The 26,576-nt window shown below is 39.0% G+C and overlaps 2 protein-coding genes across 2 annotated transcripts; one reads left to right on the top strand and one right to left on the bottom strand.

Annotated features, from left to right (window-relative positions):
• Positions 1-249: 249 nt before the first annotated feature.
• ccl25b (chemokine (C-C motif) ligand 25b) lies at positions 250-2,640 on the bottom strand. The gene is made up of 5 exons (XM_012877925.3): positions 2,530-2,640; positions 2,055-2,155; positions 1,097-1,211; positions 796-907; positions 250-702 (listed from the first exon to the last, which is right to left on the bottom strand). The coding sequence occupies exons 2-5, from the start codon at positions 2,116-2,118 to the stop codon at positions 694-696; spliced, it is 300 nt and encodes a 99-aa protein (XP_012733379.2). The 5' UTR covers positions 2,119-2,155; positions 2,530-2,640; the 3' UTR covers positions 250-693.
• A 13,367-nt stretch (positions 2,641-16,007) lies between these two features.
• Positions 16,008-26,087, top strand: gclm (glutamate-cysteine ligase, modifier subunit). The gene is made up of 7 exons (XM_036141242.1): positions 16,008-16,391; positions 17,727-17,789; positions 19,828-19,912; positions 20,802-20,858; positions 20,954-21,156; positions 23,279-23,393; positions 24,095-26,087. The coding sequence occupies exons 1-7, from the start codon at positions 16,248-16,250 to the stop codon at positions 24,262-24,264; spliced, it is 837 nt and encodes a 278-aa protein (XP_035997135.1). The 5' UTR covers positions 16,008-16,247; the 3' UTR covers positions 24,265-26,087.
• Positions 26,088-26,576: the final 489 nt, after the last annotated feature.

The raw sequence follows: 26,576 nt of genomic DNA, 5'->3' as shown, positions 1-26,576 counted from the left end.
GCTTGGGGCACAGAACCAGTTTTATTGGGCTGACAGATGGATCACGCAGTCACTTACTGGCTCACGCTGATGCCAAGCAACACAAAAGAAGAGATCCCAGGAGGAAAGCCGAGTGTGCTTATTTTCTTTCACTTGTATCAACACTTGGCTCAAAATCAGATCAGGGCTGAACTCATTTAAAACAGCCAGATGTGGTTTGTTGTTGTTTTTTTCCTGATTGAATTAAAAACCAATATAAGAACCCAGAGATTTTGTTTTATCAATTTTTTTTATTAAATGTATGAAAATAATGTACATTTGGAGTGCAGATGCAAAACAAGGAAAGTTTATTATATGTATATACAGAAAAAGTAAAATCAGCTTATCACTAAGGTGTTTTTTTTTAATCACAGACACACATTTACTCACATTTTAAAGCTGCCAGAGGATGGCTCATTCTTAGCAGGCACTACACATCACAGAGCAGTGAACAATATCCAAGTAATGGCTCATATAAATGAAATTTTCGATACTGGCTATAATCTTCTGAACACAGTTTATGGTATAAAAGACGGCTTATGTGATTTACATTCTCCATCAGCAAGAGGAAATATAAAATGACTGAAACAGAATCTGTGCGATTAAAGATGACAAACGACGCCTGACAGGGAGGTGAAACGGCCCCTTTTTTCTCTTGTCTCTGGTGTTTTTCCTTTAAGAAGCCTGCGGAGACACATGTTTTACAATGGTGAATGGATGAAATCCTCCGGGAGGCGTTGGTAGGACGTAACTGGGGGACTATGAGGATTTTCTTACTCTTCTCTGTCTTTTTTGGTCCACATTCCTCATCTGGTCCTGCACCCAGCTGTCATTCGGATTGGCACAAACGGTCACCTTTGATCCCTTGTACATCTTTTTCATCGTAAACCTGTACAAAGCAGAAACATTCAATACCAAATTCACTTTCACACTTTCAAATTATACTGCTTTGAACTGCTGCTGGACCCGTCCATTATAAGTTACTGCTTTTCCCACTTGAAGCTGCCAGTTTTATCGGCCCGACTACACAGAGGACCGACGAGGTGGTAAAGAGCAGGACAAAGCATTTGGTACTCACACAACCGCTCTGATGTTGCAATCGCCATCTGTTTCCTGTATCCTGTAGCTCTCAATGTTCCTTGCACGTTTTCCAATGTGTCTAACGTAGCCGAGGCAGCAGTTTCCGAATGAGCCTGGAGGAGGAGAAAAATTAAAGGAAGATGCAAAATGTTAAAGGCTTTTCTTTTTAGCAGCTGACTGCTAGGCTTGCACACTGAATCTTAGCTTACTTTAGCAACATTAATAGATTTTTTTAACACTAAATCATTTTTCTAACTAAACAGATATCCTCCTCACAAATGTCATTGTTTTTTTGCGATGGCAGCTCTCCTGAAATGTTTAAATATTTTAAGCAGATAAGGATCTGATTGATCAGATTTGTCAGTAACAGGTAGCTGAAGCAAGGCATGAGGTGCATGAATGCATTTTCATGTAGATTGAACAAATTTGGCACATTGACGTCTAATTAGGCAAGAAAGTGTCCAAAAACAGTCCTCTTGCATCTTTGCTTGTGAAAAAGTAATTTTGAAAAGCTAACGCTTCAGTTACTGAAAGCAAACTGTTTTTTTTTTTTTTCCATCTGCGTCAATCACATCTGTCATCACTGCCAAGTGAGCTATATTTGACAAGTCCTGACAGATACGACTGCGGTATGATATGAGCTGCGGTAAAAGACTTTGATGAAAATGATGCCTTCTCTTTTAAAACCAATTATTTTTTCTCCACCCCCTGGTTTCTTTTGTACACTATTGTAATTTTGCAATGTCAGGTAAATAGGATTTAGGCTTTGTTTTAATCAACACTTCCAATTTCTGCATGCCTTTTTTCCAAAGGTCTGCAAAAATAAGCCATATATTGTTTTAATATTTGGTCAAAACACAAAAATCCAGTTCATCGCTCACTTACTAGAAATGGAAAACATTAAAATTGAATTTAGAAGCAATACGTCTCATGTAGGGCTATTGTCATCCACTCACCTTGTGCCACACTCAGGTACATGCAGGTGAAGAGCAGGAGGATGACAAGAGCTTGAATCTTCATGGCTGCTGAGGTTCTCGCTGTTGCTGCTTGTTGTTCGCTGGACAAACACGGAGAATATTAACCGAGCAAAACCCAAACTTGCACACAGTCTCAGACCCCCCTCCTTGATAGCGTCATGCACAGACAAAATGTTTTCCATCAAAAGCACCCCGCATCTGTCCTCTGCATGAAATATGTTCTGACCCCCAGATTATGCATGTTTAATTTGACTGGTTGCCAGCTGTGACCAGCTGTTCCATCTCCAGCACGCTGAATGTTGTTTACAGAAAATCAAGCCAGATCATGAAAATTTACTGCTGGACTTTCTTCTCACTGCTTATCTTTGGCACTGAATTGAACTAAATCTTGCAAAAACATGTTGACGGATACAAGGATTGCAAAATCAAAAGAAGAAGCAGAGTAAAAACTTACGTGCTCGCATTCAGGCTCCCCCACGATGTCTCGAAAGGAAAAAACTTTTGCTCTGATCCCAGTTTGCTTCAAGTCGGTATTCTTATAGTCTGCCTTCCTCCTTTCTGAGTCTTTACCACACCTCCTCCCCAGTGTAACGTGATATTTTTTGGTGTGTGTTCCCACAAAATGAGTCATGACAATACAACAGCTTACCACACAGATACACATCAATACCACCCAGGCACCTCTTGTGCAACTGATATATTGATTATTTTTTTGTTCTAATTAAACCTGTAATTAAATCATGAATATACAGCAAATAACCACATTTTTGCTTCTGTTTTATTGGTCAGATTCAGGTTGGATCATCACCAGAACTGTAGAATAAAGATATAATTAATATAGAACCTGTCCGACAACAAAAACTAAGCTAAAACATCCCAAAAAGTTACACGTCATGCTCCAATCTAAAGATATTCTAGAACAAATGGGAAACAAGTCATTGACATTTGTGAGGCTGTATACGGTCGAAAATGTACTTTGTAAGGCTTGGAGACTCCAGTGTGCCACATTAGCCATGTTTACATGCACAAAATTTCACAATCGGATTGAATAATCAGATTGTACCATTTATATGGGCACACAATCAATTAATTCGATCATAATGTGCTTGTATTCAGAATACAACCCCTCTGACATGTGCAATTATCAAATTCCCCTAAAAAAAACACAAAAAAGAAATAAAAAAAAGAAGTTTACAAAAATAGTAAACAAAGCAGTATTGTTTTCTTCCAAGCTCCCAGGCTGTATTTGCACCATGCTCTAATTAGGTTCAAATGTTAATAAGTAAGCAACAATTTTGAGCTCTTTTATTTTTTCAAATATAAAGGTTTATCAGGAGCTTCGACAGTTTTGCTTCCTGACATATTTCTGCCACTCAACAATGTCGAAATATATAACGTTTATGTCAGGCGCACATGCGCACTCAAATCAGTTTGTCCCATTTGGAATAATTTAAGCCTGACAACCATTTAGATGCATGTTTATTGGATTATCAATCAGCATAAACCACCTCTCTCATTCGGAATACAATTTAATTCCTTAATCCGATCATTATATTCCGATTATCTTGTTTACATGACAATTTTTTTTCCGATGGGCCCTTTATTCTGATTACTTTTGTCCATGTAAACTTAGCTATTGACAGTTTTTATTATCAACTAGAGAACAGTGGGGAACCTTCCCAGGAAAGGCCACCCAAAGAAACATATTAACAGAATGTACCCTAAACAAACATCTCAAGCACTGCAAAACCTCACTTATCTCAGTTATAGTCAGTGTGACACAATCTCTCAATATAAATGGCACGAAGGCCATCTAATTGCAAGGTGAAAACCAGAGTCAACAAAAAAGACACCAATTTGCCAGAAAAGAAGAAACGTTTTGATGATCCCCAGGATTTTGGGACAAGTTTCCGTGGACTTGCGAGAAAAAAATGTACATTTTCGCAAGTTTTGCTTGCTGTTACATTTGGCAAAGAGCAAACACAGCATTTCAGAAAAAAAGATCTGACAGTCAAGCATGGTGGTTGTAGTATGATGGTATGGATCTTATGCTGGTTTACTGCTTAACATGAAGACTTAATCAATGGCCCTTTCTTTGGCTATCCAACTGGAGCATGATAAGAAACACATGTAGCAAGCGCAACTCTGTATGCCTGAAAAACATGAAGGTTTCAGAATTGACTTGTCAAAGTCCAGATGTAGATACTGTGGCATGACCTTAACTAGGCTGTGCATGTTCAAAGAAACCTTCTGTGTGATTGAATTAAAGCCATTCTGCCAGAAAGGTTATCTTTGTTTGAAATTTGATTTTAGTCGATCATCTGAAAAATTTAAGGGTTGAGAATTAAGCAAAATTTGATAGTTATAGGTATCGGGGAGGATATATTGTCAATGTAGAAGTAATCACCCAAACCCTTTCCAATAATCGTCTCCTGTCCTGCAGCAGCTTTACTAGGCCCTCGCCAAATCTCATATCAACTTCAACATTCTTCTACTCATGTTTAATGCCATTCAAAATCTTGCCCCTCCTTATTTATCTCACCTTCTACAGGTCTCCATCTCAACCCACCTGCTTAGATCTGCCTCCTCCCTCCTCTCTGTCCCATCTGCCTGTCTTACTACCATGGGGGGCAGTCCCTTCAGTCGCTCTGCTCCTCAACTCTAATTCATTGTCCTCTGACATACAAAACATCACTTCTCGCTCACTATTAAAAACAGGTCTGACAACATATGTTTGTTTATATTCTAGCTTTGTGGATTTTGCCCATACTTCATTCTATGTATGTTTTGTTATATTTCTTGATAGATTCTTCCATGTGTTTCCCTTCAGTTTACTCCTCTCATCAGCTCAATTGCATCTTTTAATTTCTCCTCTGTAATTAGGCTGTTTGGTTCTCTTTTATCCTATACATATAAACAGAACAGCAGGCCAGATGTGGCCAGTATGAAGAGAAAGAAACAGAGAGAACATAAAGTTAAAGCTGAAATAAAATAGTGCAAATTTCGAGAGCAATACAACAATGTAGCAGAGTGGGGGAAAGTGGACGTCATGTCCTTCAGCAGCATAGCTACAGAGATAATGCGGGATAACTTAAGCCACTCTAACTATTGATAATTAACATCCCTTTTTAAATATGCAATCATCTTATTACTATTCTTAATTCTTATCATATTCCTAAATGTATCACATTGTTCATGGTCTGTGTTGTGAGCTCAGGCAGCCAACACCACATCTCTTCTCCTGTTTATCTCAGGTCAGTGGGAGACTGTGGACGTTAATTTGTAAAACTAAACATAAAGTGAAAACTTTAAAGCAAAAATACATTTATATATCAACCAGTCAATCAATCAAATGCGATCAAGATCATTTCCAGAAAAATCAGACTGTGTGCAATAATTTGTAATTAACTCAACTTTTATTCATATGAAACTGTACAAAGGCAACATTCAAAGGAGAAATAGTGAAACTATTTTATTTACTAATAAATGATAATTTTCAACTCACTCAAGCAAAATGTTCTGAAATTACGTGAACAAAGAAATGTGTGCATCAGCTGTCCTTCAACATCCTTCCAGCTGTAACTGAACAGCTGAGTATTGAGTCGCTGTAGTTCAAAGAATGAAATGTTTCCCATTTCGTTCCTGATTGCTAAAATGTGCTCCTCTTCTAAGTGGTGATTATGGAGGCAAACACATTTCAATCTGAAGAGACTCACACAGACAAAAAGAGACAATTACAGAGATTTATTGACATTAGTTAAAAGTTATTTGGCGCTCAGACTCCGGCAGAAGGTGCGAAAGCTGCGAATGTCTATGAACTTGGATGTTCATTTTAGGATTAGGATTAGTGAAGTCTTCCCCCCCGGGTCCAGACACCAGTGGTGGTCATAAGATAAGGATAGAGTGCTTTGTCATTATACGTACAACAAAATTTTGTAGATCAGATGGAGGGTTAGCCTGAGCCGCAGCGACTGAGCGCGCCGCCTCTAATGGCCGACCTGACCAGCATGTCTTTAGTGCCGATTTAGTAGCGATTCGCTGGAGCACGGCTGCCTGACGAGGCTAACAGTGGAGCAGGTGCGCTGATGGGAGGCTTCCAGGTTGAACTTTCATTTAAACTCCATATGTGCAGCTCCAGTCCTATTCATAAGAGGTGAGCAGAAAGTTAAAACAAGTAGTACTGTTGGTTATGCTCTGGCTGTTTGGTTATTTTTAAACTCTTATCTCTGTCAGCCTGTGGTTTTGCACTGTTTCAGAACTGCACTGCTTTTGCTGTTCATTCTCCTTTTCTAACCACTTTTCTTCTCCACTCCTGGATCTCTGCCCACCTCAGTCTGATTTTTCCCCCCCAAGTCAAACATTGTAAGTTGAGTAGAATCTTGAAGTGAATGCAGACAAGGCCTTATCTGGGTACCATATGTTGTTATAAAATCTGCTGTTCGTTTTTGAGGAGGGATTTACTGATACGCTTTTGAACAAACTCAAGGAGGTATTTGATTAATGATAATTGATTAATTATGAGCAAAAGAGACAATTACAGAGATTTATTGACATTAGTTAAAAGTTATTTGGCGCTCAGACTCCGGCAGAAGGTGCGAAAGCTGCGAATGTCTATGAACTTGGATGTTCATTTTAGGATTAGGATTAGTGAAGTTTTCCCCCCGGGGTCCAGACACCGGTGGTGGTCATAAGATAAGGATAAAGTGCTTTGTCATTATACGTACAACAAAATTTTGTAGATCAGATGGAGGGTTAGCCTGAGCCGCAGCGACTGAGCGCGCCGCCTCTAATGGCCGACCTGACCAGCATGTCTTTAGTGCCGATTTAGTAGCGATTCGCTGGAGCACGGCTGCCTGACGAGGCTAACAGTGGAGCAGGTGCACTGATGGGAGTCTTCCAGGTTGAACTTTCATTTAAACTCCATATGTGCAGCTCCAGTCCTATTCATAAGAGGTGAGCAGAAAGTTAAAACAAGTAGTACTGTTGGTTATGCTTGGGCTGTTTGGTTATTTTTAAACTCTTATCTCTGTCAGCCTGTGGTTTTGCACTGTTTCAGAACTGCACTGCTTTTGCTGTTCATTCTCCTTTTCTAACCACTTTTCTTCTCCACTCCTGGATCTCTGCCCACCTCAGTCTGATTTCCCCCCCCCAAGTCAAACATTGTAAGTTGAGTAGAATCTTGAAGTGAATGCAGACAAGGCCTTATCTGGGTACCATATGTTGTTATAAAATCTGCTGTTCGTTTTTGAGGAGGGATTTACTGATACGCTTTTGAACAAACTCAAGGAGGTATTTGATTAATGATAATTGATTAATTATGAGCAAAATTATGACGATACCTAAAAATCCTTTATACTCACAGATTAGAAAGTCTAGAATTAACTTTCAACACATAACTTTTTACATGCCTTCTTTTTGTATCTTCTAGCCTAAGCTTCATTGGGTTTCACTTTTTTTTCTTTTATTGCCTTTTCCAAAGGCATTTCTATAAGTTGAGGTTTGTAGAGCCATTACTAAAAAATGGAAAAAAAATAAATAAATTTTATTACATTTTCTCTTTGTTCGACTACATTTTAAATGTACCCATATTTCGTATCTTTAGAGAAAGAAAAAAAGAGAGGCTGTTTTGGTGATTAAACTGGTGGTGGGACTTTCTGGGCTAAACACAAACAACATTCTCAACCACCCAAATTAAATGATTGCTGTAAACATCTCCAGACCCACCTCTTAAAATGTTTATTGGACTGACCGCCTCTTCTTCATGCTTTCTTTTTTGTTTTTCAGTTTGGCCGTTTTTTTCTTTTGTATTCTTGATTGTGTTTGCATGAAGGGCAAGAAATTAACAAGTCTTAATTTTTTAAATATAATTTAATCTAATTGTATCTTAAAGATGTATTGATTAATAGTTTAATTTATCATGTGTAATTTTCTATTATAAACCCACACAAACACATCAGAACGGCCTTTAACCTGCTATATCTCTACTTTTCTCCAGGTCACTTCAAAATGTCCTCATAAAAATGTATGTTTTGTCATAATACCAATTTTCCATAGGTGTCAAAAAAGGAGGAGCGCATGACATTATAAAGGTGTTGTAACCGATAAGCTTTGATCTCAAAGTATTTCCTAAAATCAATATTCATGATTTTACTATTTTAAAATTTTCAGAAAGTCATCATGATGTCTAAATTCAGTTAGACAGATTAAGTTGTACTTTGAAACTTAATCGGTCTTTAATTCAAGGAAATAATTAGAAAGAAAGTTTGACAAATATAAGTTAGAGATCTCTCTCAGACTAAAGAATTGGTAATATAGTAGGATCAGTAGGATTGGCTGTCAAACTTGACATAACTACCATGTAATCCACTGACTGGAAAATCAGTCCCTGTTGATGTCTCCTCCCCATGAAAATATCTAAACGGAGATAATTGTAGAATCTAACCAAAACTTAGAGCACCTCAGAAAGGTGTTTCCTAACCAAGTCAGAGAGAGATTTGAAAAACCTTCTGAAATAGAATTGCAATAATGTTTGGCTTGTATTGTTTGCAATGCTACATTTGCATTTCCGGAAATAAAGAACGGCAAAAAGATTGCAGCACGGACTTCATTCACTTCTGCGTGAGTAGATCTGTGCCCCTCATGAAGGTTAGGTGTTTCTCCAACAACAAGCCATGGATTAACCCTGAAAGGCTCTCTTCAAGGAGAAGCAGGGAGCCTGTAGATTAGTAAACAATCCATTAACAAACAAGAACTGAAAGTATTGCAAAAGAAACAGGGATGGAGAAAAAAAACATCTACTTGAAAAAGGAGGAATAGCCATAGCAGAACAACATCATAGGGGTTTGGAAGAGACTGAAAATAATTACATGTCACAAAATAAAGTCCCAGGGTTAATATAGCATACACAGCATACATCTTAGAAACTATATCACACTCAGTGGATGACAATTAAAATACAACTTTTCTTGACTTTGAGTATGCTCAAGCGTACAGTATTCTTTCTTATGTTGTGATTTTGCTCTGAGCTGCTGGTGTACCTGAATTTCCCCACAGTGGCTCGTTCAAATCTACATTATTGTATGTTTGTGTGAACTTTGTGCAGGATTTGATGCATTTTTCATGAGGGGTGCTGGTGCCTATCTGAAGCTGTCAATGGGCGAGAGGTGGGGTACACCCTGGACAGGTCTCTTTAGATAAATCTTACATTATAATCAGTAATTCCTCCTTTAGTCTGTAGTTTGTAGACTGATTCATTTGTGGTTGTCAGTTTTTGTTACTTATGTGTCTGTTCTTTTCATAATGAATGTAACAACTGATTTCATTGATCCCTTATTCTTATAATCTTTAGCTGAAGTTTAGATTTTAGCACCAATTCTCAATACATCTTAACAAAATAGACACAAAAAATAGTTTCATTCTTATATACGTGAGCAAGATTGTTCTGTGGAAAGGGAAATGATTCATCCTTCAAATAGATTTTGACACAAGTTGACACTGATTGGTTTAGAAAGTTAATAAAGCCCAATATTGGTACAACCCTAACTACTGCTTTAAATCTGCACTTCCCATTGCAAATATCAAATGGTAAGTACTATTTCTATTCAGATTGATGGCCTGGATTTGAAAAGCAGAGTGTAAATACCTCAGAGTTGTAAACGCATGCAACATTGTAGCAAACACACAAAGAATCTGACCTCAGAGTCAATATCGTCAACAACATTGCATACTGTATTTTACGCAAGCAAATATGTTTTAAAGTATGAGGCAAAACTTTACAGTCTATTACAATTTCTTGTACTCGTTGTTGTCTGTCATCACCTCCAAACCATTGTTCTTTGAACTGATGTTGATAGAAGCATAAGACCAGAGCAGGATGGTAAATCAGTCCAGCTCAGTATTTATGGAGAGGCGGATCTGCTGCAAGCCAAATCCGTTGGATATTTATGCAAAAAGTTCGCCACATGTGGTTTTACAACACCATATGCATTGAATTACATGGCTTAAAGTTCTGTTGCACAAATAGTACTTTCACATGTGACTGCAAAACATCTTCTCACCGATCAGAGGGGAAAGCTTCTTTTTCATCCCTGTCTGCAGGGATTTCCTGCTGTTGAGCTGCCATTAATGTGGGGGTGAAAAGGTTTTACTTGCAGCCAAAGTTAGAAAGGTCAATGTTCAAGGCGAAGGGATCCAATTTTTCATTCCTGCAAAAACAAAATAAAAACTTTGACCACTTTGACCCAGCTTTGTGCTCAACATACTGCCATCTAGAAACAGGAAACAACTTTCACTTGCTTGTTAAAAACGAAGAGAAAAACAGCAGCGTCTTTTTGAGGCATTGAAAGTGAAGTAGCAAAGCTTTTAGAAAAGGCAGGATTAAAAAATATTTTAACATCTTTTTGAACCTCAGCATTCAATTTCCAAAGCTAGATACATTTTAACAAAATACGGCATCTGCAGAAGTTTGCAGCATTTTTTCCATAAAAGAAAGAAAAAATTAAATAAACATTCTTTTTTGTCTGATGTATAATTTTATAAAGGTATAAAGTACAGATCCTTCAAATCTCAGTTTTTTTGTACTACTTATACCTTCTTTTCTTAATATTAAATAAGTAGAAATTTTCTGGAATCTAAACTGAGCTGGGTACAATTTATAAATCAGATACGAAATAATCTAGAAAGAGAAAAACAAATCAAGGTGCATATTACCATTTTCAGATCTTTGTTTTGCTTGTGAAAAAATGATTAATGAGTTGGGCGAAAACTCAAGACTTGTGTGTCAATTTAAACTGGACATCTAGCATGTAAGTAAACAATACATAAAAAGCCTTTACTTTTCTGAAATAAAGTTTTTTTTTTTCTTTTAGATACTGAAATAAAGTACAGGAACTCAAACATGTTTCTACTCTACATTTTAAATTTTCCTGTTTAAAAATTCATCCTCTTCTGGCTTTCAGACTTCACAGAATCCCTACAGTAAGGCTTGTTTATCCAAGATGCAGCCCGGGTCGGTGGTCTCTTGGACTGCTTTTAGGGGGCTGAAAGGCAACATTAAGGAAACTTTCCACGCTCTAGGATTATAGTGGGCGCCTTGATAAATTTTACTTTTCACAGCTCTCCACATCTTTATGGTGATTGGTATGTCTGCACCTAAAGTAGGTTTAGTAAAAAAAAAAAAAACTAAAAAACAAAACAGCATCAGACCCAGTTATTACAGAACACTGAGAAAAGGACATTTCACAAGTAAGACTTTGCTGTTGGGGCAATTTCAGGACAGAACAAAGAGTGAAAGTAATTCTTCTGACTCTTACTCAATACCCCTTTTTTTTTCTATTGTGATACCGACCGGGTTGTTGCAACAGGCCTTTTTATAAGGAGACAGTCTAACTTGTCTTCGTTGGATTTGGTACAGCTGCCGAATTCCTGCAGCTTCAAAACTGTGCGTCTACTGATAATGAACCACAGTATTGGGGTAATTGCAGTAATCAGTAACCACTAATGACTTGTATCAAATGCTCTGAAAGCTTTTAACAGCATCAGATTAAACTGAATTTGGTTTTAGTGACACGCTGTATTTTCGTTGTCTCACCAATACATTTTTAATAGACAAAAGTAACAATTAAACAAATAAACCATTTTGTTTATTTCCAAGTCTTTGCTGTACTTACTCAATCTCAAAAAACACTTTTTTTTTTTAAAGAACACGAAGAAAAAAAGAAAAGCATGTTGTTGTGCAATACCGGTACAGAAACACAACTGAATGAAAAAAAAAAAAAAAAGCTTAATGGACATGGAAAATTTAAATACTAAAGTTTTAATAACATTCTTGTTATAGGTTTTTTTCATTTGAGACGGTGTGATAGAAAGCATAAGTAATTGATATTGATAATTGAAATATGTTTATCCATTACGGTAATTTTCCTACATGCTTCTCCCTGCTGGGGTCGCGGGGGTTGCTGGTGCCTATCTCCAGCGTTCACTGGGCGAGAGGCGGGGTTCACCCTGGACAGGTCACCAGTCCATCGCAGGGCAACACAGAGACAGACGGGACAAACAACCATTCACGCACACACTCACACCTGAGGAGATTTAGAGAGGCCAATTAACCTAACAGTCATGTTTTTGGACTGTGGAACCCACGCATGCACAGGGAGAACATGCAAACTCCATGCAGAAAGACCCAGGGTGGACTCAAACCCAGGACTTTCTTGCTGCAAGACAACAGTGCTACCCAATACCGCCCTAATTTTGGATCTTCTCTACCAAAATTACTTGAAATGCAGTTTGATGATTTAACCAAGATGTCACGAAAGAACACAGAAGAACGCCTCGTTTGTTTCAGTTAAGACCAGCCTTCATGACTCATTAATAAGAAAGAACCTGGTTTAGATGTTTCACTGCCTCCACACACCTGAGTAAAATAAATGGGAGATTAACAGGCCGCTGCTCTTGATGGCTGCTGAGGAACTCATCACTTGATTCAGGTATGGTAGAGTAGAGACACATCTAAAACATGCAAGACAGGAACAGGGTTGAACAATCCTTTCATATTCAAAACCCTTCGCTGTGGCTAAGTTAAAATAAGAAGATTGGGCCAAAGACTCCATCGCCAGGTCTGAGAAACTCTTGGTAGGAGTTGTTGGGAATTAGGATCTGGTTGGTTTGAATAGCTAATGAAACTGTCAGTGTTTTTTGTTAACTTAGGGTATCTTTGTCTGATCTTATTATTGCTATTCATTTTTAAAATAATTTTTTTGATGGTCTGAAACATTTAAGTGTGACAAAAACATGAAAAAATTGATGGGGTGCAAATACTTTTTCAGTCCACTAAATGCTTGTTTTATTTGAAAGAACTTTGATCTCTCGAATGTTTTTGATAGTTTCTGGGCTTTCTGTGCGCAGCCAACCCTCAAGGTACTTGTTTTGATAACCACCAGTTCAAACCGTATTGTCTACTCCTGTTATTTAGAAATTGTTGAATGTTGACATGAGAATCTGTCAAACAATGATCTATGAATTGTTCTCTAATAGAACGGTGTCCTGTGGAAAATTTATGGTTTATTAAACTTAGGGAAAGGATTTCCTCAACCTCAGATTCCTGGGCCTTTGTTTTGACTGATTGGGACCATCCGGGAAGAGACCCAGCAGTTTCAGAGTACAGTCACGGCCAAAGGTTTTGACATTGGCACAAACGTTATATTTTGCAAACTTTGTAAATTCAGATTTTAATGAGATGGTAAATTAGTTTGTTCATTTTTATTTTTACCCAGATTGATCAGATATATAGAAACCATTGCAAAGAGCCTCAATAGCTTGTATAGTTTTCTTAATTATAACTTCAGAAAATCCAAGAATGTCCACCGTGCAAGGTCTATGGTCTTCCTTTGAGAAGTGTATTTAAAAATGCATTTTCATCAGACACAACACTCCTAGGCCTCCTGGACAGGCATCAAAATGCATTCACAAAACACTGAGCTAAAGTCCAGTTGCCTTTGACTTATAGTGTTTCAGAAAGGTGTTGCCAGCACTGCAGGGCTTGCTAAGACTTAGCTGCTTGTTGGTGTAAGTGAATCGGAGGCTAGAGCGAGACAAAAAAAAAACATTTGAACGATGGTTTTTAGACACGAAGGCAACAGGGTCGCCCTTTCTGCCTAACAAAAACGTCAAGGTCAGACATTGCGCAGGAAGAATGATGGTGGACAACAGGAGGCTGGAGCAGGCTTGTTCTCCCTGGTGAACGGATGAATCCTCCTTACATTGTTTGGAGCATCTGGAAAATCGGATGTCTGGGGAAGAAAAGGTAGGTATTGCAATGACTCATGTGTCTTACCAATAAGTGTTGCTGTTTTTTTTTTTGTTTTTTTTTTCATAAATTGGAGTGGATTTACTCACAGCTACCACCGAACACAGGCCAGCATTACGAAGTGTACCAAGAAATCCTCTGAGAATAACTTCTTTCAACAATCACTTTACAGAAAATCGGCCTCCTTTCCAGCATAATCACAGGGAGAAACTGATACAGAAGAAGCCCAAAGGTCATAGCACTGGAGTTTTTGACCACCGAATAGCAGTTTCCCGGAATCCTTGGGAGAAGTCATTTCTTTTAAGTAAACGGATAAACATAAGCAAATAAACTGTGTTTGACCCCTAAAACTGATAAGACAAACATAGGTCTGTCAGGATGTGCCAAAAGTTGATTCTCACCATTTAAGAGGGAATTACAGAAGTTATGAAGAAAAGGAGTCAACACTGTTGATAGGACTGTTTACATGAAGTCTGAAACAATTGTATTTGGATTCTATGAGACACACCAATACAAACTAGTACAAGATTATGAAGTGAAAAGAAAAGGAAACATGCTTTTCAAAATAAAATGTTTAAAATCCAAAAAGTGTGATGCCCCTTACTCTGATACCCCAAAATAAAATTCACTGCAGCCCATTGCCTTCATAATTGACCTAGTTTAGTTGACTAAACAAAAAATATAGTAAAAACAATGACATGGAACAAGAAGAGAAACAGGATCCCAAACCCTTTGACACAAAAGAAAGCAAGCAAGAGGAGAGAAATACTAAGACTGAAACACATACAAAATAAAATGAACTTGAGTCCGTATCTTCAGTTTTCATAAACAATAGTTTCCTTTTATCAGGAAAACTAATAATTTTAGGATACTTCAAAGATTTAGATATAAAAAAAACTGCTGTTTTGCCATTTTTATGCTCCAAAGTTAATCCACCATAAACCTATTTTGCACTGAATAAGGCACTAAAACACCTGCCCCCCCCCCCCCCCCCCCCACACACACACACACACACACACAATCCCCCACCCCCAACGCCCCCCTCCCCCACTGCAAACACACTTTTTAATCTATATCTGTGGCAATTATTGTAACCTACTTTGGGGGAGTTTTATTTCACCAAATAAAAGGCAGTAAAACTCATTAGAGGCTACAGAAGAATTTGGATCACCACCATCCTGCAGGGCAGTGACCTGTGACAGTTCTCACATAACTAGTGCCCTGGCCTGGGCGACTTAATCATGTAACCTAGTTTCATTGGAAAGCAGAGATGCCTATCCAACTTCACATTTACATGTTATTCATTTCATTTATATATATATATATATATATATATATATATATATATATATATATATATATATATATATATATATATATATATATATATTCTGCAAATAAAAACGTAAAATAGATTGTTTACTGTTCACAGTGACTTCAAGGCAGACCAAAGAATTTCTGTACGAAACTCTGGGACCTCAAGCCAAACACTGAAATGATCAAGTCAAACATCGTCTTCTCTGTATCCACGCCGAGTTTCAGAGAACAAATAAATAGTGTTGAGGTTTTTATTTCCTAGCCTAGGTTGTTTACTTAAATATATATATATATATATATATATATATATATATATATATATATATATATATATATATATATATATATATATATATATAACATGCAAAATATTTCAGCACATGACTTTCTAAGTACTTGATAGTTTTAGTACAAACATTAAAAGTGTATGGCATTTGACATTTTAAAAGTTTTAAGCCCCCCCTGAACATGAGAAAGTCCTCGTTATTCGATGCTGTAGCGCACATATTCCCTAGTTAGTGGAGGGAAATAGGGAGTACCAATAATGCGGCAGGTGGCTTCACAGCGACGTGTATTATATACGGCCAATGCGCACTCCAGTAAATAAATAGAGCTCAGCGGTATTAACAGTTTTTACTGTCATTTTAATTTTCCGAGGCCAATGGAACGCAGCATTAATCTCGCCCTACGAAGAAACACCACAAACACAACAGCTCCACCTGCTGGCTTAACAGCAGCAGCGCAGCTCGTGGTTGAGGAGTTGGAGTGACTCCTTCGTGTGGGCGTGACCGACCGGCTCTGCTTCAAACCAGCCACTAAGATCGCTCGGCTCGCTCCACGGCAGCAGCAGCAGACGAGTGACTGAACACAAGTCACCCTGAACACACCAGTGTGACAACATCCACACTTTCGGTTTGGCGGTGACAGTTGTTGTTTGTCATTCGGTGGCTGTAGTAAAACAGCACGCTCCTCACATTTTCACGCAGGAAAAAGGGAAAAAAACTAACACAGTTTAGCAGCTCGTTAGCTAAGCTTTAGCAACCGAAAGCCACATGGATCCTCAGAACGCCGACACTAATAACGCTGAGGGGCAGCAGGCGCTGTTTAACCACGGCAAGGCCCTCCGACTCCACACCGGCAATTTGGTGAACCGGAGCCGGCTGAAGAAGAAGTGCCCAGGCTCTCCCAGCGAGGAGGTAAGGAAAGAGTCCCGCAAAAAAGCTGCTAAGTCACCTGTTAGCCTGTTAGCTTAGCCTCCAAGTCAGGCTAGGCTACTAAATATTTAACCTGCTGCTTAAGCTGGTCTGTTTCAGACTGAATAGGGTCGGTTTAAGGTTACATGAGCCAAAAAATAAATAAATAAATAAACAAAAGCAATAGGACATAATCAATTATTTCATATTCATCCGTAGATGTAGATCTTTACAGTTTCAGTTTCTCACAAAAAGGTTAAATTACACCATTTTATGGTGATCTTTATGGGTCTGGTTGAAGTGAATAGTTTACAGACGGCAGCATCTGATCAATGATTGTCTTTAGGCACACTTTGAAGGCAGAGGTGGCTTATTGCACCCACAAATAAAATAATGTGTTTCATTATAAATATCTTACAAGGATGAAACAGGTTGATTATGATGAATGCAATTTAGATTCATAGATTATAAAAGCATCATGATATTATACCCTCAGATTGTTTATTTAGTCAAGACATTGCATTGCTTATTAGGATTAGCAAACTGGACTTTTTGAGTCATGGAGCATCTCATATACTTTGCAGATAATTTGCAGGTGTGTGTGTGTGTAGTTATTAACCTTTGCAATTGTTCTGTTTATGATGCCTGATTGTCTTTGGAGTCATCCATCAGTCAAATCAGCTGCCGGCAGGTTTATTGTGGGTCTGTGCTGGTGTCTGTTTACAAAGAGGGCTTGGCTGACGTTTCTCCAGCTCCATTCATTCACGCTGCTGTTGTGTTTTGAAGTTTTTATCCCTTACAAAGCATGACACAGCAGGTAGTGTTTGTGTCATGACTCAGGGATAAATTGGTCTTTGGGCTTATAATACCCGTTATCAAGGCCGAAGGTTGCAATGTAATCACTTTGACACGATGTTAAACATAATGAGGCAGCATTTTTTTTATTATTTTTTTACCAGGTCACTAAAGGTCAGTTTTAGTGACACCAAATAAGTTTATTGTACAGAAACCAGAGTTTTATTTTGTTACTTCATAAGTATCTAGGTTAGATCTTTCTGGGTGTTGCTGTTCATTCTTCAGCTGTAACTTATGTGTGTCCCCCTCATAAGCAGATTTTTTTTTTTTAATAAATCAGTCTCTTTCACTTGATTTTGAGCCATTTCCTCTGCTCAACCCAAGCATAAAACGTGTTTGTGTTGTTTTGTAGACGTGTGTCCACCTTGATTTCACTGTAACTGGTTAAAACGCTGATGCTGTTTAGCCGTGGCGCTGTACGAGACGTGTTTGTGTGTTTCCTGTGTGTTATTTTAAGTCCAGCTCTGTTTTCTGTGTTTTTAGCTCCGTGACTGCATCCAAGCCACACTGAGGGACTGGTTGTCGTTGGCTAAAACTACAAACGCAGTGAGTACGATGTTTTCTGTTTAGACAAACAAATGTTTGCATTGACTGTGGCGTGTGGTCCCATGAGCAGCATGTGAATGATGCACCGCCGCCACGCCCTCGGGTTTGTGTGGATTGCAGTGTTTTAAAGTAAAAGAACAGCAGTGATGGAGATCAAGGGGAAGCCCGTTGGCTTTCTGAACAGGAGCTGTCACAGTAATGTTCATGCACCCCTGACCTCCAAAGGGCCCATTCCACACGTGCATTTATCCGCTGGTTTAAACGAGGCGGTGGAAATCCTTCATCAGGGGAGGTTTGGAAACTCTCATCAAATGTCGCTACTTTTAAAAAGTGATTCTGTTAAAAAAATATCTTCTAAAAAGAATGTAGTAAAATAAATTGGGCTGCAGGAGGATATGAGTGCTGCCGTTCTAGCTCTTGCCCTGGATGTTTTGCTGATCTCAGCAAATCAGCCTCAGCTTTTATCAATCACACCCATCAGACTTGGCTACACATGGAGGGGGTCTAAATAGCTGGTATGTGTGTGTGAGGGGGGGGGGGGTCTTGTAACTTCAAAACACTTGTGCAAAACTTTTTCTGCAGGGTAAGGTTGACATGGGACATAAGTGGCTAGTCAAGGGTTCAGGTTTAATTAATTTGTTTATTCCCTGGTACCTAGCTGTGTTTACACAACTGTTGTGTTGTAAAGGCTTAGTCCTTAAGAAATCCTCATACACTCATTTATTTACATGTTTCTTTAAAAATATTAAAATGGGACAATTAATGAACAGACAACCGGTGCTGTAAGTGTGCCAGTGCCAGTAAGGATTATTTCCATCCTCAGTCCCATGTAGTGAAAACATACCACCGATTAATGTTAGACAGACTACACAGTCAGAGACATTACGGTCAAGACAACATACCAAAAACATTCCCCAATGAGCTATAAGTGAAATTTCACTACCAAGTGCGTTGTTGAGCACTGTAGACCAAAACAAGATGAGACAAGCCACGCCTCTCTACCTCCATAATCTAAGCGTAAATTGTTCGCTTAAATTTTACATTATTTTTTTTTAATATCAAATAAATAATGCCCTGAACGTTCGTGAGGATCACGCTGGACAGTGACAATGCTAACGGTTAGCTGGGCTACCGACGGCTACTTGGCTCACGTAACGGTAACGCCTGGACCATTGATGGTCCAACTCCAACAATTAACCCTGATGCCACAATTAAATTGAATCAACATAGCAACACATGTCTAACAAGACGGTAAGACCAACAAAAACAAACATTTGACTTCATGCTCTGACTCATCTGTCCAGTAGGAGAAAAGTTAGCACCGAGTCAAACCGAAATGCTCTCCACCTTGGAAACAGGAAGCTAATGTTAATCCTCGTTTTCTCTCTTTCCTTATTTGACAACTTCTGCCGAAGTTTGTTTTTTGTTTTTGTGATAACGGGTCCTGATCGTCTTCAGGTAAAATCGGTGGTGTCATTTTATGGGCTGGGAGGGACCAACAGCTCTACAACAGTGGCTCTGCTGTCACTTGTACTCAGGCTTTTCCGTTTGCAGATCTAAAATCACGCAGGCTTATCACATCGGGTGCACACGATGAGAAGATTGTGAGTTGGCATTTTTGAAGCAGGTTTTTCCTGTTTAAACCTCAGACATCTAGTCCGGTTTGCTTCCAACTGAGATTGAAGACTGAGATGAGATCCGAAGAGCTCTGAGTCCTTCAGAAAGATGATCGTAGAGGTTTACGGGTCTGGTAAGGGATTAGTAGAGGTCATAAGTGTTGAAATCATTCCACTGTATGGAAAATTATATACAAATGAAAGACCTTCTAAATAATTGCCATTATGTCCATGTCTGGCAATTTAAGCAAGTTCACCCCCAGAGGTGCACAAGGAGGAAAGTTTTGCTCTCAAATGAAAACAAGAAGTCCAGATAAATGGAGATCAGGATCCGTGAAATAGTTTTCTTTGGACAAATGTTTGGAAATAAAGGAGGAGGACATAGAAGTGAGGAGTCTGATAAGACGTTTCCTATCTAACAGGACTTTCCAGACACACTGGACTGCTGTATCCCAGAGGAAACGGATGCTATCACACCTGAAGAGAGAGCCGAAGTGAAGGTTTCAGGTCAGTTCTGCTCTGCTGGGCTGTGCCTTACAGCTGTTGTCTAACTCAGACGGTGTTGGAGTAATCACACTCGGTTTTACTTGAGCGTTTCCATCCAGAGGTTTTTATTTTTCCCCCAAGACACGATCCAAACAAAATATTTCCAGTTTTCTACTTGCTCACCAAATGCTAAATGCCGTTATCAGTCAGGACGTTTACTGACAAGTTAACTGCACCGCCCTCCATGCATGTAGCATAATTTTCTTAATTCATAAATGTAGGGCTGAGCGATAAATCAATTTAATCGATTAATTGGAATTTACAATTCTATAAGATTTTATTTTTGGAAAATCTGGATTTTATTTTGCCAATACAGTCATTGGGTTTCCATGAAGAGAACAGCATGTGATGCAAGTGGAAACTTTTTTTTACCATAATACGAGGTACTTCATTTACTTATTTACTTTTTTTTTAACTTAGTTTCACAAGTGCAGTGAAGCCTGTTCTTAGCTCAATGTGTAATACCACTAGCAGCAAATGTTTTGTTATATTTTCATTGTTTATAATGGCACGGCTGCCATCTTGTTTTACAAGCATGTTTCACAGCTTGTTTTTAGTTGCACTTTGAATTCAGGTCAATTCCCTGATGAAATGCTTGACATAAAAGCAAGGTTTTTAAAATAATTTCTTTAATTTCTTTTTATGAAACAAAAAGGAGGAAAAAATCGATTAATCGGATTTGGTATGATAAAATCGGAGATTTATTTTTTAATCCATATCGCCCAGCCCTACATAAATGTATCCAAATAAAAACTAAAAGCATGTGTCTGAAATTTGAGCCTACCGGATTGAATTAGCAGTAGGTAATAGCGGACCACATGCTGATGGTTGCTTTGTTATTTTTTTTCAGTGAAGCTCTTCCTCTGTGAGTCGGGCCAGTCGGCTATCAGAGACGCCGTGGAGATGGGTGAGCCTCAGCAAAGCTCCGCCATGTCTTTTTTTTTTTTTTTTTTTTTACCAACGCCACACCTCAAACTGTTGGGTTTTCCCTCCCACCTCCAGCTTGCCAGACGCTGGCGGTGTCTCAGCTCGACTCCGTCATCATAGTGCCCCCTGGCCCCGTGGAAGGTGACGGCCAGACTCTGGCTCACCTGCAGCCGGCGTGGGAGCAGCTGGAGGCTCTGGTCAGGAAGCAGAAGATCGCCGCCATCGGCACGTCTGACCTGGACAAAGAGCTGCTGGAGCAGCTCTACAACTGGGCCCAGGTAGGTGGGAAACTTGTTGTTGTTTTTTTTGAGGTTGTGAGGTGGTAATAAGCCATACCTTCATTCTCCAGCTCACCAGCCCAACACGTGACAGGCAGCAGAAACAGCCACGCACACATATGCTTTTCACATATGCAAATGGATGTAAATGAGTTCTGCTTGGGTTTTGTTTGGGCTGCACGGTCAAAACTCGTGTCTTCTCGTGGGAAGAAGTGGAACCGAATAGGATGTGAGCTGAAGACGGTCCTAAATGAGGCGTGTGAAAACACAGTCAGCGAATATTTATGCTTTATGTGCAAAAATCTGACATCTGTTAACGTCGTGCGGCGCTTACACAAATCCCTCACACAGTAAAGGAATGCAGACGTGTGTCGGGGACAGAGTGGGACGGCAGCAATTCAGACTTTCTGAGTGTTTATTCACAAATCTACAATAGACACAGAGGCCCCCTCAGGGTTTTGGTATAACGCTTCACATTTCTAGTCTAACCAGGTAAAACCACTCTGTTTAGGCACTGTTAAGAAAGTTCACTATAAAGACAAGAATATGTCTTCACTGCATCCTTTTGTGCATCGGCTCGTAGCGCATCAGGGGAGATGATATTTTAAATGAACGTACCCAGCAGGAACCTGCTTTAAAGTCTGATCCCAACCACGGTGTCAAAATGAACAAACCCTTCCAGGCTACGTCACCACAGTGTGGGGTTAAAGCCTCCGTGGATCAGATATTTACGGCAGATCAATTGAACTGAATACCTTCTGTTAACATGGATGTAATCATCCTGTGATGATGCCTTTAGCAATAGGTGAGCAGCTGAATGATTCACTGCAGTTCAGCTCCAGTTACATCCAAAAGGTTTGGCTCTAGCCTGTTCAGCAACATTGTATGGGAACTTGAAAAACTGACATACGTTCTCTTTTGTTGCATTTACAGCACGCTCTGATGATGATGATGTTAAAGCTTGCATTGTACTTTCTGCACCTCTGTGCCTGCTGTAATAGGGTGGCCCTTATCCTTCTTTGTGCCACCGGCCGCTTTTATGTGGGACAATATTTTCACAGGCCGGCCTTTTAAAATGTAGCAGATAAATACAACAAAATAAAATGATGCGACCAGCTTGAACAAATGGTATTTTTTTAAATATAATAACACTGTATAAATGTTAACAATATAAAGTGCATGAAAAACACAGCTCACCATAATGCCATGTCAGTGGGAGCCCTGAGCTTGTTACCCTGCAGAAAGACGGCCGAAGTGTCGCTTATGTACAGTCTAGGCCATAATTTTAGGCTTTCTCAATTTAACAATCCTGATGTACTTTTAAGCCCGTTGTTTAACAGCCTCTTCTAGAAGATCACAGCAACTATCTTTAGTAGCAGGCAGAGTCAATTCTCCACCGGTAGTCAATGACTTCTTGGCCTTAGCAGTACGGTTAGCCACCAAGTTTGACGCCATCGGTACCTGAGAGCGCCGTCACGCGTGATCCATAGACGGACATGACGCTGAAAATTCAAATTAGAATATTGTCCAGACTTGGATAATAAATAAAACAGAATTGAAGTGAGTTTTTTTTCTATTTTTGCGTAGACTGGTACCAAATGACCCACGGACCGGTACCGGTTCTTAGCCCTGGTGTTGGGGACCACTGCGTTAATATGCACACTAGAAATTTCTATTACCTGGACAAATACATTTCTCATCACGTCTCTTAGACGTACAGTAATCGTTTTCAGATCATTGGCAGTTTCCCAACATGGCCTGCAGGTGTCGCCAAAGCTTCCAAGTGTAGACACCTGCATGTGCTAGCCTTGGCGTTGCCACTAGTTCAATACTCAGCTCATTATTGATATAAATAAACTTTTCTATGAAAAGGGGCGTAACAGCAAAGTTCTGTGCGAGGCCCCTGGTCCTGAAATGTTTCATACCATTGATGTTTAGTGGTGTTTACCATGCTCATACTCCTCATAAGGTTTATGAGCAGAGATTACTCAAATGATTGAAGAAGTATTGACTAAAGTAAACCCTTTGATGTTTAGTGGGGTTTGTGAGATTAAAAACGTGTGATGAACTCTTCTTGTCCGGTGTAAACTGAAATGAAACCATCCTTCCTGTCCTGGCGCAGGTGAAGCCCAGCAGTAACCAGGTCAACCTGGCGTCCTGCTGTGTGATGCCTCCTGATCTGACAGCCTTCGCCAAAGAGTTCGACATCCAGCTGCTCACACACAACGACCCCAAAGGTGAAACCTGGTTTTGTTTTTAATGTTTGGTCGTTTTGTTCCCGTTTTTTTTTTTTTTTTCGTTTTTTTTTTTTTTTAAAGATGACTTCATGTGAATAAATGAATGAAATCTTTATTTTGAACATGTAAAAAGCAAATCTTTGCAGAAAAGAAAACGTAAAAAGAATAACAATCTAACATAACATAAATCCTCTAAATTTACTTTGACTTTTTTAACATATAACAATAAAACAAGTATGTTGACGCAAAATGCTACTGGCTTTCCATTAAATTTAAAATAAATTTCAACATTTTAGTACTGACTTGTTGCGCCAGTCGGTCCTCGGTCACCTCGTGGTTCCAAAGACCCGCGTTAAGACCAGAGGAGACTCTAAAATTGTGGAATAACCTTCCTCTGTCTGTTGATTATTTCTATTTCCTCAGGTTAACTGGGATTTTATGGCTTTTTAATTATGTTATTCAAGTTAAATATTTTGTACTGTTCCTGATGTCTTTTTTGAAGCACTTTTATCTGTGAAAGGCGCTATAAAAAGTAGATTTTTCCTCCTTAATAATGTCTGCCTAAACTTTAAATCATAAGTATCACAAAGACATTTCAAGTAGTCTTTAGTTTGACTTACTGAAGCCTAATAATAGATCTGGTGTGAAATTTGACCTCCATTTTTACATTTATTTTCAAATATATGTTGTTTCTCTCCTAGAGCTGATGTCAGCAGCCGCATTCCAGGAGGCGATGCAGGAAGGATTGCCGGGCCTGAGCACCACCGACTGGAGGCTGGAGTGGGTCCTCCGCTACTCCGTCATCGTTAAGAGCCGCGGCATCATCAAATCCAAGGGTTACCTGGTCAGCGCGAGGAGGGCAAGCCCCTAGCACTCAGAGAGGGAGAGTGGAAGGAATACACACGGATGAAGCCATTTTCCTCAGAAAGTTACAGCTCCGATTAATGGACAGTGAAAGTCGTGTAATTTACATTTTCCTCCCGATGAAGTCACATCTGCCTCGTTTCTGACTGCTCAACAGATGCACTTAATGGTTACCAGTATCCCAGTGAAGTAACACAAACACTTGGTGATTCACCACCGTCGGCAGAATCTCTCTGACGGTTTCATTTCCGTTTATATGTACAGCACCAACTCACGTCATCTCACGGCACTTTACAAACTCAACTCTGTTAAATCATCCAGACAGGCTGGTGGAAAGTTTTCCTCTCTGGGGGAAACGCACCGACTTGCAGCATTCACTACTCCGGGATGAGCATGCAGCGACGGTGGACAGTCGCTCGCTGTTTGTCGTTGACTACCAGCCGCTCAGAAACACAGTAAATGATGTTTATTAATGCAAACTTATAGTTGGAGGTCGCTTAATTGTGTCTTGATGTAAAGTGCCTCTCTACTGCTCCCTTCTGTTCTTAGACTTGTCTGCTTTCCACTTGATCCGTGGGAATGCAGCGTTGAATATAATTGAGTAAAAGCTTTATTGGTAATGTAAATAAGATTAAAAAGAATAAAATGATTTCTCTAATTTTGACGATATCTAATAGTTTTAACAGAAACTGAAATTGGAGAACATTTTTTTTCCCCCAGCTTTTTGGATTACACAATCATTCCATTAGTTTAGAAACATGACGCACACTGTGGTGGTTAAGTTAATTTTATGATTACTTTGTGGGGAAATGTGCAGCGCTGGATGTAGAACTGTGTAGTTTATCACACTTTCTAACCAGTTTTCTAGATTCAGTGACATGTTTAATGTAATTTAGCTCAAACGCAGAGGACTAATTTTAGAGTAAAGCAATATTATCAGATGAACTAGATGGCTTATGTCCTTTTTATATGTTGTGATTACAGCACTGAAGACTCCACGCGAAGAAGATGTGGACAATCCGTTTTTATGTTATGAAATGCACCGCCTTTGCAGCCGGGTCCATTACGCCCACTGAAAACTCGATTTTATCGACATATATTTAAAAGGCTATATCTGTATATTATTAGTTTTTGACTCATTGGTCTTAAAGCTGGAAAAGACCCTTTTGATTGTAAAACAGATGCATATGAAATGTAACCATTATTAAGTACTTGTTAATTATATTTTGATGGGTTCTAATCAGCTCGTTTTGAATATTTGTACTACACTAACTGGACTCTCACAACAGGTTTTACAACAAATCATTTGATAAAGTATGTTTAAACACTGAAACTACTCCAATGGTTCCTACACAGTCTGGAGTTGTGTTTTTTTTTTTTTTTTTGTCCTTTACATACGTATGTCCAAAATTCCGCTTTTCTGGCATTCCTTGGCACCTCGTATACTTTTCTTTCTTTCCTCTTTCCCATAGGCTGTCTCTGTAATCATTGTTCTTTCCTTGCTCCTTTGTTTCCTTCCTTTCTTCCCCTCATTGCTGTACTTTTGTCTATCCCTCCTTTAGTTCCTTCTATCTTTCCTTTATTTTCTCTTTTTTGCTTTATTATTCTCTTTCCCTTGTATTTTCCTTCCTTTGGTCCTTCCATCTCTATGTCCTAAATTCCTCCATTGTGTCCTTCATGTTTCCTATCCTTGTGTCCTTTCTTCCTTCCATTCTCTGCATGTTCTAAGTTCAGCATTTAGAGGCGACCCACTGTGGAAATGTCTGCACATGGTTTTTATGGTGATTTCTGGTATTTTAGGTTTTAAAGGCCAGAGAACTCTGGAAAATACTTTGTGTTCTCGCCTCATTCTTTTTCTGCACTTTTCTTTAATTTTGGCATTTATGTGTTGCTGAAAGAACTATAGTAAAGAAAGTTCAGAATTTGACCAAGTATTAAACAATTTACTTTGAATATCATTCTGTGGAATTACCAAAAGACACATCAACAGCTTAAATGAATTCAGTTTAAATAGCACCAATTCAGAGTTAATTCTATTGAATCATACAGATTGGTTAAAAGTTTTCTAAGAAATCCAACAGACAGCATTGAGACTTGTAGCATTCACTCCTGATTGAGTATGTACCACCTGTGGACAGCCACTTGCATTGCGCCATTGACTTTGCAGCAATCCCTTATACTGAACATGCATGTTGTTAAAGTGGAGAGGGAAATTACGGTACAACCAGGTCAAGTGCATGAACGACTGGGGGTTTGAGAAGACTGAGCATAAACACAAAAAGATCACAGAAGCACTGATCCATATTTTCTATGTGAGAG

Source organism: Fundulus heteroclitus, chromosome 9, assembly GCF_011125445.2.
Source record: "Fundulus heteroclitus isolate FHET01 chromosome 9, MU-UCD_Fhet_4.1, whole genome shotgun sequence".
In the NCBI taxonomy this organism is placed as follows: domain Eukaryota; kingdom Metazoa; phylum Chordata; class Actinopteri; order Cyprinodontiformes; family Fundulidae; genus Fundulus; species Fundulus heteroclitus.
Note: the sequence above shows the minus strand (reverse complement) of the source record. Positions and strands in the feature narration are given on the sequence as shown.